The sequence below is a fragment of the Stigmatopora argus genome, chromosome 3 (genome assembly GCF_051989625.1).
Source record: "Stigmatopora argus isolate UIUO_Sarg chromosome 3, RoL_Sarg_1.0, whole genome shotgun sequence".
Lineage (NCBI taxonomy): Eukaryota > Metazoa > Chordata > Actinopteri > Syngnathiformes > Syngnathidae > Stigmatopora > Stigmatopora argus.
The window spans coordinates 10,202,347-10,215,357 of NC_135389.1; the positions used below are offsets into that span (position 1 = coordinate 10,202,347).

The 13,011-nt window shown below is 41.1% G+C and overlaps 2 protein-coding genes and 1 long non-coding RNA gene across 4 annotated transcripts in view; 2 read left to right on the forward strand and 1 right to left on the reverse strand.

The window, feature by feature from the left end:
* Positions 1–13,011, reverse strand: part of LOC144071395 (uncharacterized) — a 71,812-nt gene that overhangs the window by 35,516 nt on the left and 23,285 nt on the right. The window lies entirely within an intron of this gene.
* On the forward strand, positions 1,217–4,738 carry LOC144071392 (parathyroid hormone-related protein-like). The gene is made up of 3 exons (XM_077596451.1): positions 1,217–1,705; positions 1,819–1,938; positions 3,404–4,738. Exons 2-3 carry the CDS (start codon positions 1,835–1,837, stop codon positions 3,789–3,791), a joined length of 492 nt encoding a protein of 163 aa, XP_077452577.1. The 5' UTR covers positions 1,217–1,705; positions 1,819–1,834; the 3' UTR covers positions 3,792–4,738.
* On the forward strand, positions 7,016–9,055 carry LOC144070954 (galanin receptor 2a). The gene is made up of 2 exons (XM_077595550.1): positions 7,016–7,127; positions 8,118–9,055. Exon 2 carries the CDS (start codon positions 8,144–8,146, stop codon positions 9,053–9,055), a length of 912 nt encoding a protein of 303 aa, XP_077451676.1. The 5' UTR covers positions 7,016–7,127; positions 8,118–8,143.

The following is a 13,011-nucleotide window of genomic DNA, read 5'->3' on the forward strand; positions in this document are numbered from 1 at the left end:
GACCATACTGTGGTTTTTCCTGGGTTGGTCTAAAGGTTGCTTGAGTCAAATTTTGAGCCATTTTACGGTTTCGTCCATGTCAAACTCCACACTTTTCTGCCCAACCCGCATGGAGAGATACCTCAGAAGCCGCTCTAACCATGTGGCGGTGAGCCACTTTGCTCAGGTAACCAGTGGCGGGGAGCGTGGGTTCCACTGAATGGCAGGCACTGAGAGCCTATGGGTTGGATTTCTCTGAGGTTATGGTCATTCTCCCCTGGGGAAGTGGTTAGGGCCTCGTTGTATACTTTGGACTAAGCCCGCCCTTCCCCCCGCCTTGTACGGTAACACATGACCACCTCGGTGGTCGAACACCTGTCACTCATGACCTGCTTTTTGATCTAACAAGACACTTCATTACAGTGACGGAGCGGGCGTTTGGGAATTGGCAATTTTCCCAAAAATGCCCTGTTGTCAAACCAGATAAAACTGTCTGCATAAAGCAGACACTTATATATATGTGAGTAAAACAGTTGGTGAAATTTAGTCATACCTCTTTGGCTCAATCCTGACAATAGTGCCTTGATCAAGGGTAACTTATCAGTGTGGTTTGGGATACGCAAATATTTCTGTGCTTGGATTTTAGATGGATCAGATTATTTCAGAAAGAGGTCATTTTCTGTTTAATTTGTCCATGGGGTGAGCATTACCCAATCCAACACTTTGGAGTGGTCACCAATGAAGTTGTAGACTATTTAAAGAACCAAGCAGGTATAATTGGGAATGTGGTTTTAGTTTAGGGTGATATTGCCTCAAATTCTGCCATCCCTAACTATCTTTACAATTACTGTATAAAAAGTTCTCCTGGGATTGCATATTGGCTAAAACTCAAGTCATTGACAACTGTTCGTTGAATTTGAGTTTTTGGTCGCACTTCCCTAACCTGCGAACCCATACGGGTTTCTTCTTCGTTAAATGACTCACATGTGGAAATTTTACCATCTCCATTCAGCAACGCAGTAAGAATCGAACCTGGTGCCCCTTGGCTACATGTCTTAGGTGTCATAAGGACTCCAAAGAAACAAGTTTGAAGAACATGAGCATTTGGCTGAGTAGGGCTGTTTGTAAGGACACCACCAACTTGTCTGTGCAGGTGAGTGCAAATGGGAGGAGGTGGGTGCGGGTTTTAAGGACGGGGAGGGCGTTAAGGACAGAACTTCTGTGGGTCGGAGCCGAGGAGGTGCCGGCATCTTCAAACCCGAAGAGGAGTTTAGAGTCCCCCCCTCTCTCAGACACACACAGGCTGAGTCAGAGTGAAAAAGCCTCTTAGAAGCTCGTGTGCGGACCACCGCAGAAGATGCTCTGCTCTTCATGAGACCACCTCAAGTTGGAGTGCAGCTGGTTGGCCCGAAACTTTGGGTGACTTAGTGTTACTGTTTCTACTGCTACTGCTGCTGGGCGACTATCTTTATCCTGCTTTTTTTTCTAATTGGGACATCAGGGAGAAATAAATAGCTCTGCGCACACCGTTGGAAGGCAAATGAATGGAAAAGACTAGCGGGGGATTTCCCCAGGCTGCCTTTACACCAATGGATACACACAGAACTTTTACCCAGGCTTCTCTGTATTAGCCCGAATAAACTTACATCGTTTTATTAACAAGGAGATCATCTGTGGGAGCTTCCAGACGGATTTTGTGGGGGATTTTCACTGTCAAAAGTATCATGTAAGTAACAGTTGGTTGTTTTTACAACCTTAGGAACTAAAAAGTCAGTTCAATTACAGATTGTCTTTTATCAATTACATGTTTTTTCCTAACAAAAATGGTGTGTTTTATAGTTCTTAGGGTGGAAGGATGTGCTCCATAGTTCTACTTCATCAATGGAGTTTGGCTGTGTTCTTGCTGTGTTCTCCAGCGATGCCATACGGGAGGCCAGTTGACGCACTAAGTAGCAGAATGTGAGTTTTTTTCAAAGTTTCAAAAATTGTTGACTTGCTTATGTTGTAGTCCGCTGGTAGTCTTTCACTTGTCATCTGCCTCATGTAAGACACAGATTGTTATTTTTTTTTTAGCTCGGCCACCGTTACTTTTCCTTCATACGTCAAATGGAAATTGAATTGACTGACTACAGAAACATTCCCAGACTTTTTGTGGTCATGTGTTTAATTTTAAACTTGTTTCTGCTGCCCTCTACTGTATTGAACTGTCTAAACCACCTCTCTCTTGATTACACCTAAACGCGAGGGTGCGAAGTAACAACTTTGTATGAGATGTAAAGTTAAACACTGTGTAATTCACGGAGCAAAAATCCCAATATAGTGATTGGAAACATTTCAGCCCCACAAAAAAACAACTAAAAAGCCCAGTCAATAAAAAATTGTCAGAAAATAATTCAAAGTAGGACATTAGCCACCACAGAAAAATCATTTTAGTGAAATTTCCAAGGTTGGTATTCAATGAAGTAAAGATATTGCACTAAAACAAGTGCCGCATGAGCCAAGAAGCCTCAAAGAATATGATGATGGATGAGGACATTTATTTCATATTTAGAGAATAGAGGATTATTAAACTGGTATTGAGAAATTAATCAAAATAATCTAAGTATAAAATTAAAAAAAAAATACTCGCTAATATTTATTATGCATATTTCACAGCTATCACAAAGTCATTTGTTGTTACTTGATTTTTAATGTAGCAGAGCGATGGAAACGTTTTGTGTCCAGTGCTTTCGTTACAGTTCGAGCACAATGAAAGTTCATAAAAGTGGGACATTATATTGTTACATGTATTTTTTCCTTCAATGTGCCAAGATGCTGTGAATGATTGACAATAAAAGTTCAATTTTACTTTTTGGTAGTTCAGTACATCTCAAAATTTGTTAGTTTTTTTGAAGACCTTGCACTCAATTCCGAGATTTGTGTTTAAATGCAGTAAAATCTGGACACACTTTTGTGTTAATATTTTTTTCCAATATCAATTCAGTATGGCTGTGAGTCATTGCCAAATGTTTGCTATACGTGATTCCTAAACCACATGAAAAGTGGAAGTCAATTTTTAATTGTACATTTTGGATATTAGTTGCTAGCGTAATGTTCATAACTGAGAACTCAGTGGTACTCAGTTGGGGACATTTACTGTTCAACTATTTTTCTGAAGTATTTTTTGTTCGTTGCACGAGCTGACCCAGCAAAAATGTCTAATAATTATACCTATGTACTATAACAGATAACTGAAGCAATTAAGATATGAACTTGAAGATCTATGTATTTTACATTTTACGCAAACACTGTCTATAATACTTAGAACTTGGCAGAATTCCCGACAGTAAGGCCTTTAAAAATCCCAGCAAAGACTCGGTTCGAGCAGATAGTAAGTTTTATCTTGGTGTGTGTGTGTTAACGCCAAGTTGTTCTCTGGCGGCAGGCGGCGGTCAGTGAGCCACGCCCAGTTGATGCACGACAAAGGTCGCAGCATGCAAGAACTGAAGCGTCGCCTGTGGCTGCAGGAGCTCCTGGAGGAGGTGCACACTGCCGATGAGCGGGCGCCGCCCACTCACAGTAGGACGCCTAACTTCAGCGGGAACGACCTCCACCAAAAGACCCCGGAGGCCACCAAGAACCTGCCCCACAGGTTCGGGGTGGACCGCGAGGGCCCCGTCCTGCCGCAGGAGACCAACAAGGCCATGGCTTATAAGGACCAGGACCAGCCGCTCAAGGTGGCCACCAAAAGGAAAAAAAAGGCCAAGCTGGGACGGCGCAGGGAGGGCGACAAGAAGCGGAGGAGGACCCGCTCGGCTCAAACGCAAGAGTGAGAGTCTACGAATGCATCGGAGCGGTGCTGCACTATGGCGGGATACACATGACTGGGCCAAAGTGTTTTTACCAATCACACCAAAAGCCAGATTTTCAGATGTCTCTGAAAGACAATTCTGACTTAAAGTCTTTTGGTGTAGTATTTTGTATGCTCAGATTGATTATCACTCCTGCCTAGGTGGAAAACAGGTCGACAATCGTAATGTTGAAACTCCTCCATTATTTACGATCACAAAACATTGGGGTTTTTTTACTTGCAATTTTATCTCTTGTTTGTTCACAATTATTTCAGAATGTGGGGCAAAACTTATGTATATGTATTTTTATGTCTAACGCGGGATACACCCATTTAACCGGCCCAATTTTAAAATCTTTTGTCCCTTGCAATTAATTTGACCAAAATCCCGATTCTTGTACGTCTTTTTAAGATTACCCTCAGAACTTAGTCTGTGGAGTGATGGGTGTTAAAAGTGTTTTTCCCCTCTTTCCACTGTCTGCTGGAAAAAACAAGCAATTAATCTTGAATGTTAACATTAATCCTCTACATTATTAATGACGGTAACATTTTACTGTACGTGATCTAGTTCAGACAGTACTTAACCTCCTGTTGTGTTTCATCAGAATTTTTATACGTTAAAAGGACAAACGCAATTTCGGCAAATTTGAAAACGTTTCCCTCTATTCTGATTAAAGAGGAAAAGACCCAATTATGTCTTAGAAAAGATTTTCAACTAATGTCATGTTGTGATGTGTGTGTGTGTCTGTGTGTCTGTGTGTCACAAGTGAGACCATAATTGTTGAGCTGGTTCAACTTTTATAATCATATAACATTGTAAATTGGAGATTTTGTTTTGTTTTGTGATTTTCATTTTCTGAAACGGGATACACACAATCTCCTAATCATTTTGAATTTGGGCATTTTCCTTCCCTTTTGATACTTCAGACCAGAAGCCGAATCATGTGTTGATGTTTGTTCAGTGAGTGTGTGGGGGGTGAGAGGGGCCGTCAATGTTTAACCTGTTCAGTATTTATCTTCTAATATCATTTGAATCATTGTCAATTGAAATGTGAAGCAAAAATAATATTGTCTTTTAATTTTGATGACTAATGCATCTTGACAATTGGTCCAAATTGGGAGATTTTCCTCTCTTCAGAGAAGCTAGTATTTCAGTTTCCTCCCACATGCCAAAACATGCATGGTAGGCTGGTTGAACACTCTAAATTCCCCCTAAGTTTGAGTGTGAATGGTTGCCCGTCTCCTCGTGCCCACTGATTGGCTGGCCACCAATTGAGGGAGTCCTCCACCTGGTGCCTAAATAGTTAGGCTCCAGCACTTCCCGTGACACTTGTGAGGATATGCGGTTCAGAAAATGAATTAATGTTTTTTTTTAATCAAATCCTCATTTGTCTGGTCAAAACCGAAATGTCTCAGATTTGATTGTGGACTACAAAGATGTCATGTCGGGCCCCTCTCCCAAAATGTAAAATTGAGCTAACACCCCCAGTGTGTACCCCGCTTATGACACTGACACAGGCTCTACCTGCAAGACGAGGCTGCTTTTGTGGCCTGTTTGCTTATATAATAGTTTTGTATTTGAGTGTTTTACGGCAAACTCACACGCAGCAACAACTCGCAGTTTTGTCATTATATGGAGAAGCTTGCCAATCAAACCTGGAAAGGACAAACCGTTCACTGAATACATTTGCTCCAACTCCTCTGCCGCCATAATTTATTTCATCTTGAAAGTGTATATTTATTTGGTGAATGTATTGTGGTGCTGCTGACTGAATCCCATAATGCACTTTAGTTATATCATGTACATGTTCTTTTGTGGTTGATGTTGTTGTCTCAATGGTCCTGCTTTCTTTTCTTTTTTGTTTGGGGCCCACTAAAGATCTCTAGTGGATGTAATTTATTGGATATTTCATCCAACCCACTCTCATCACGCTATAGTTTATTTTTATAGAAGTCTGCCACAGTCATGTAATGTTCTTGACTTGCACTGAGAGCTTAATGTACGTGTGTCCAATTATTCAGCAATCATTAAATATGTACTCATGAAGAAAATTCAAGGATTTTCTTGTGTTTTTTTAATGAATAAGTTAATATTTTTGATATATTATATATATATATATATTTATATATATGTGTATATATATATATTTATATATATATATATATATATATATATATATATATTTTTTTTTTTACCTACGTCTACAATGTCTTGTGTCTGTCTTGCTACTGCAACCAAGAAATTTCCCGAATACGGGATAAAATAAAGTTCTAACCTAACCTAAGACCTAGCCTCTGCTAATCAGTGATTGATCACTGCCAACCCTCCCATTTTAAAATGGAGTCGACACCTATTAATGGCAGCGAGTGAGTTAACAACACTGAAAGTGAGAAGTGTGTTGAGTCAAGGGATAGTACACTGTTTAACAGTAACAGCCATTATGCAACGTGCCATTGTAAAAGGCCGATAAAGCGGGGGAAATCAATCAAACGGCAGAAAAAAGGGAGGAACAAAAAGGATGATCGATATAAGGCTCTGAGGAAGTTTGCGTTCCCTGATTATTATATGAAGTTCATATAGCCTATTTTCTTTTTTTCTATTTTGACCAGTTCAATTTCAACCACTATGGGTTGCCGTATCACTCTATCCCGCTTGGGCCTCTTATAATCACTAGAGGCGGTTTACGTAGCTTAAACTGTATTAAAAATTCAACTTTTTCTTTAAATAGTCAAAATGCCAGCCCTGAGAAAAAACTGACAAAGCACATCTGAAAAATGATTGCTTTATAGTCAATGAAAAGTTTAAGGATAAACATATATGATAGTATCACGTCTCTAATTCGGCTTTGTATACTGTTTTATGTCCTGTTACTAGATAAATATTGATGGAGCAATGATGAGGAATTGTATGTGGCATATTTGCATGCTGACATATGACGAATGGATGTAGCTTTGTTGGATTGTGGATTGCAACGTGAATGAGGCTATTAAAAATCCTATTAAGGCTCTAATGTAAGTCAAAAATCAGTGGCAAGCCAGACATTTTGGACATTTGTCTTCAGCGAGTTTCTGAAATGAAGCAGGTGTTTGTCGTCCTAACAGCTGCGCTTTAGCCATTCCTCTTTAAAGTCACTCATCCAGAATCAATGGGAGCCTAGTGATGTTTGCTGTTCCGCGTTTTGAGTAATCACACAGTGATCCGGAGAAGTGAGAAGAGCCGGTGGCCTACAATTGGATGAATAGTCCCACTTTTTCTGACTGTGAGGAAATTGATCATGAAGTGTTGTTGGAAAAATGGGACAATGGCAATGATGATATGGTAAGTGTATTATGTCTACATATTTGCAAGAGGATTTATGGTATGAAAATGAAAGGATAAAAGCAGGATTCTTGTTATACTAATGACTTTGAAAGCTATTCCAACCACAAACACTTTTAATGAGGAAAAGAATCTGTGTATTTTATTTGAGTGTGTGAGAAATGTTGAAATACGTGACATTGTATTGATGTTTGCCGGTATCTTAGTGTTCTGAAGATGGTGTATGGATGACATATGTTCTCATCATAGCGTTGGCAAGTCACATTGAAGTTCCTAACATACCAGTTATGTTGAATGTTTCAAGTTTGAGGAATACTGGGACAGAATTTTAGCCGCTCATCAAAAATAGTGGCGCCTTCGCAAGCGCCGCCACACATATGCTATCATATCACATCTGTTATTAATATGTCTATTTGATGTAATTCGGCACCAGATTATGACTTTTGACAGTAATTTACTAGACAGACGAAACACTCGGCATTTGTTAATTAAAAGGAAGTGAGCAACATTGCCAAACCCCGTACATAAGTAGTTCCTGGTGTGCATTTTGAACGCACGCAATTACGGCTGGGTAATATGGCCTAAAAATATTTGCTCCGATATCAATTTACCATTATTTTGCCATTTCTTCTAACCCAACACCCACCCACCTTGCAATAAATACCAAGGACAGAGAAACAGCAAAACAAGTCTTTTTTTAAAAATGTGTTTAGTTAAAGAAAAGTAACTCCTATTTCCCTCCTTGGAATGAAAGCGCAAAACATCTGTCTTGAATCAAATTTCTCTCTCTCTCTCTCTCTCTCTATTATTTTTCCGGGTGAATAATGAAAGGCCAAAAAAAAATTCATGGAATTAGCTCTTGAATATCTTTTTGTTAGATTTACATTCTATTTAACTTTGTGACATTTGTCATAGTTGAGACACACAAGACCTTTGCTACTAGGTGACTTTTGCCACTCAATGTGAAATGTCTACACTTCCTTTTTCAAGCAGATGAAGTCAAGCGAGAGGTAAACATGGCGATCCCCAACACCTACGGTTTGGTGTTCGCCTGCACCTGTGGTGTGATCCTGGGAGTGGGACTGGGTGCCAACCTGCTGGTCTTCTACCTGTTTGCCAAGTACAAGACGTTGCGCAAGAATCGTCTGGACATCCTGCTCCTCAGCATGTCTTTGGCCGACTTCCTCACTCTGCTGCTCATCCCATTCACCTTACACTCAGCTATGAGCCACTCGTGGCCCCTGGGCAACATTTCCTGCAAGGTCTACCAGTTCATGTTGGCGTTCAGCCTGGCAGCCAGCATCTACTCTCTGTGCACAGTGTCGGTGGCTCGTGCGATGATCATCACCAACCCCTACCGGCCTCCGGCTATGGATCTGGTCATCCTCATGTTTGTGCTGGTTTGGGCCCTGAGCTTCCTCATCAGTCTTCCACTACGGATGTTCGCCACCAAAGAGAGCCTTGTCAGCTTCACCTTCTGCCTGCCCACCATCCACGAGCATCACTACCAAGTGGTCCTCAGCCAATTTGTGCTCTTCTACTTCATCCCCATGTTGGTGATCGCCTTCAACTACATTCGGCTGGCTCTCTTTCTCCACAGGAGTCCGGTGATGTCGACATCCAGTACCAGGAACACGCGGAGGGCCTCTCTGATGGTGTTCTTGGCTGCCGCCACCTTCTCGGTTTGTTGGTTGCCTGGCTACATCCTGGAGCTGTGCTTTTACTTGGGCCTGTACCGCCACGGGTGGGCATGGGAGCTCTTCTACTTTTTATGTACCGTGTTGCAGTACTTGCACCCGTGCATCAACCCGGTGCTGTACGTATTGCTGGCCAAGCGATACCGCCACCGGAGGGCGGCCTGGCTCTTTGGATGTCGTGGGAACAGAGTGAATCCGCAAGTCATCAGTGTGGATGCAGACAGTTTTTAGATGGCACCCCAGTAAGATAGCCTTATTGGACACTGATTTGGTTTTCAACTAACAATGGGCATCGTTAGAAATAATTGACTTTTCAAACCGCTGTTCAGCGATAGGGACTTCATATCTGTGTTTTCCCGCATTCTAGAAATATTCAGTTCACTTCTTTGAAGACTTTGAATTATCTTAAATTTTAACCTTGGAAGGATAGAAAATGTAAATGTGCTCTTATTCATATGTGATCTTTTTCTGTGAAATAAGAAAATAAACACAAATAACTTTTTTCCCATTTTACAATATTTAAAATCATCCATGCTACATGAATCATGCATAAGAACATGAGTGTTTCCTGAATTAACAGTGTTATCTATGTACCTTATAATTTGATTGTAATTGCTTTGGCAAAAAAAGTTCATTCCACAAACATTAGATTTTGAAATTGGTAACAGTGTGATGTCACATTGTGCCTTATTATGAAGTGTCCTCTCTAAATTCCATTTGAGAATTGTGCTCATACTGGTAGTTTGTTTTACCAGGTTTCCTTTCTATATGTTGTGAATAAATGTTTTGTCATGGCGATATGTGTTCAGCATTGGCCAGTTACCAGTACCCGTGCAATCCTTGGTGTGAGCTGAGAAATAGTGAGAAAATAAAAAGCATGACAATTTTTAGTCACAAATTATGGGTGCGCGTTATGCTCGAATACATTCGGTAATTTCCTTTTTTTTCAGACAGAAATCTATATCCCATTTGGTCAGGCTATTTTCAGAACAATGACGCTGGAGCCAAAATGTAACTTAATGAAATCGCTGCACCCCTTGACAAACACACTCACAAAACACTGAATGCATTAAGATGATACATCAAAATGTAGAAAAAGACGCCTAACAACGCATTTCGTCACCGTCTCAGCGTTTGCGTGATAAGTGAGCATGAATGTTGCGATCATTAAAAATGCCTGTTTTCAGCAGCATGTTTTTTGTTTAGCCCCTTAACCTTTTGATACCTAGATTTACATTAAAAAGGCAGCAGATCGTCTTTTTGCCACACCCAGTAGTTAGAACTCAGAAACCTAAAGGATGGTCCTCTAAATACTGTCATTGTTGTCAATGGTAAAAGATGCTGGTGCACCATTCAAGACAATTGGCTAGATGTGACAGTGATCTGACTACAGTAGAGTAGTGGATTGGTCAGAAATATGGGGGAAAGTAATAACTGTCTGAAGGGTTATAACAATAACAATTCCACGCCCAATTTTTAAGTGCATTTCATGTGCCGCCCCAACCTCCCCCAAAGAATGAGGCCTTTTTAAGGGTCTATCCTGAGCAAAGATGTAACTGTTTGCGCAGTTAAAGCTTCCCGCAGACTTCAAATGCAGCCTCATGTCACTACTATGTAGCTGAACATGAAGTTAATGTCTAAAGCAAATAGGTCCTTGCTGGCGTTAACTGGCAATAAATCGAAAGTCAACGCTGTCAAATATAACCAAAGCAGACATGCGTGCAAGCCAGGTAGCTTTGAAGCCAACCGCTCGACACTTAACAAGCAGCATTCATTAGCAAATTTGTGTTAAAAGCCCTACACACAATATAAAGCGAAGTTTGCGGATTCCTATGAGACCGCATTCTTGACACACACTCCTCGAGTGAGTGGAAGAAAATACTTGCGGCCGAGCGAGCCGCCGGGCTCACACGGGCGCTGCCATGAGCTAATCACTGCGCGGGCCGTGTCGCCAAGTGTGGCCTGTTTATTTATAGAACTCCCTGAAAGTCGCCGCCTTCGGACGGGATTGGGTTACAGCACCACTGAAAGCTGAAAATACAACGTCCACAGACACGGCCAAATCCCTCCTTTGGAAATAATCTAAACTGGAGGGCTTGAATATTAACTGCAATGTCAGAGTGCAATTAAAGTTACATTACATGGTAATGAAAAGAGTTGTATCTTTGACCTTAGCTCGGACAGTCGGTTATTTAAAATTGTTCATAGTGTTATAAAAAGTCTTTAAATGTTTGCCAATGAAGTGAAAACTGGATACCAGAGTGCAGATAAGGAATGAGTACTTGTCCAACTACTTAGTAATTGATAGCTTGGAAAATGAATAGGCAAGATATAACATAAACACATAACGAACGCCAAGCAACTGAAAACTGTGGCTTTTCAAGAGAAACAAGTTGTGATTTTACTCCTAATTTTGGCTTGCTTCGCCATGCGGGTGACGAAGCGCAAAAACGCAGAGCAAAGCCATCGACGATGTTGAACAAGCGAAGCCTTGTGCGTGCCAGTGTCAACACGCCGCTCCCTCGCCCGCTACCTTGAAAGAAAATAATCGCAAAGCGCCGTTCATTTCAGAGGATTTTCGCGATTATTTGCACAGGCGCGATGTTTTGACGATCGGGCGGCGAGTTCTTCGACAACTCGCCAGGAAAAGGAAAAGCCGTCGGTAGAAAGAGAGAAAAGAGTTGCCGCACAGAGAAGAAGACCAAATAGATCATGATGATTAGAAATGTTTTTAGCTTTGTTTGTTTATTAGATTAACAAATATGGTTATCTTAGGTAAGAAATTACATCTGTACCTGACTTTTGATGAATTTACTGAATTCACTAGCTACTATTTTTCTTTGGATTCTAATTTACCCCAAAAAATTAATCAAAATAATTGACTACATTTAAAAAACAAGTAAGAGTATTCTATGCAGTCCTCTTTCAATATGATGACGTATTTTATATTCTGTTTCAATTGTTAATTTAATTCCTCATTTTAAGTTTTACTTTTTCTTCAACCATTCAATCATTGTCCTTGTTGTTGAAGTATTAGCCTTTAACTCATCAAACTCAAGTCCAGGCACTACTCTAACTGCACCTGTTACCATAGCAGTAAAGTGTTAAAAACTAGCAAGATTTAAAGGTGTCCACAGACACCACCACCCTCCTGAGACTGGAGTCCCCAACCCTGGCACGTATCAAGCACGACATCATCCGCTAAAAAAGTCCAAGGCTTAATCAAGGCCTGAGAAGCTAAGCCTAGTGGGGAAGCGTGTGACAAGGATACAGCGAGTTAATTCCAAGGAAGCATTTCACTCTCGTTTCATTTTTCGCTGGGTGCCTCGATACCTTGGTGGAAAAAAAAATCCTCCAGTGCCAATTAAGGAAGATAGCATGGTAAAATTGTAGGAGAAGTGGTAAGTGAAGGTTATATATATATATATATATATATATATATATATATATATATATATATATATATATATATATATATATATATATACTTACCACTTCTCCTACTCTTTTACCATGCTATCTTCCTAAATTGGCACTGGAGGATGTTTTTTTTTTCACCAAGGTATCGAGGCGCCCGGCGAAAAATGAAACGAGAGTGAAATGCTTCCTTGGAATCAACTCGCCGTATCCTTGTCACACGCTTGCCCGCCAGGGTTATATATGGCAGCCCGGTTGGCACGAGTGGTTAGCGCGTCGGCCTCACAGCTCTGGGGTCCTGGGTTCAAATCCAGGTCATGTCCATCTGTGTGGAGTTTGCATGTTCTAACCGTGTGGGTTTCCTCCGGGTAATCCGGTTTCCTCCCACATTCCAAAAACTTGCACACTCTAAATTGCCCCTAGGTATGGGTGTGAGTGTGCAAGGTTGTCTGTCTCTTGGTGCCCTGCGATTGGCTGGCCACTGATTCAGAGTGTTCCCCACCTCTGGCCCGAAGTCAGCTGGGATAGGCTCCAGCACCCTCCGCGACCTTAGTGAGGATAAAGCGGATCAGAAAATGAGATTATATATAGATATAGATATAGATATATATATAGTAATAATTTGAAAAAGTATATTCATTTAGTCATCTTCAATACCACTTATCCTCACAAGTGTCACGGAGGGGGCTGTTGGCCTATCCCAGCCAACCACGGACGGACATCAGGCGGGGGACACCCTGAATTGGTTGCCAGCCAATCGCAGGGCACAA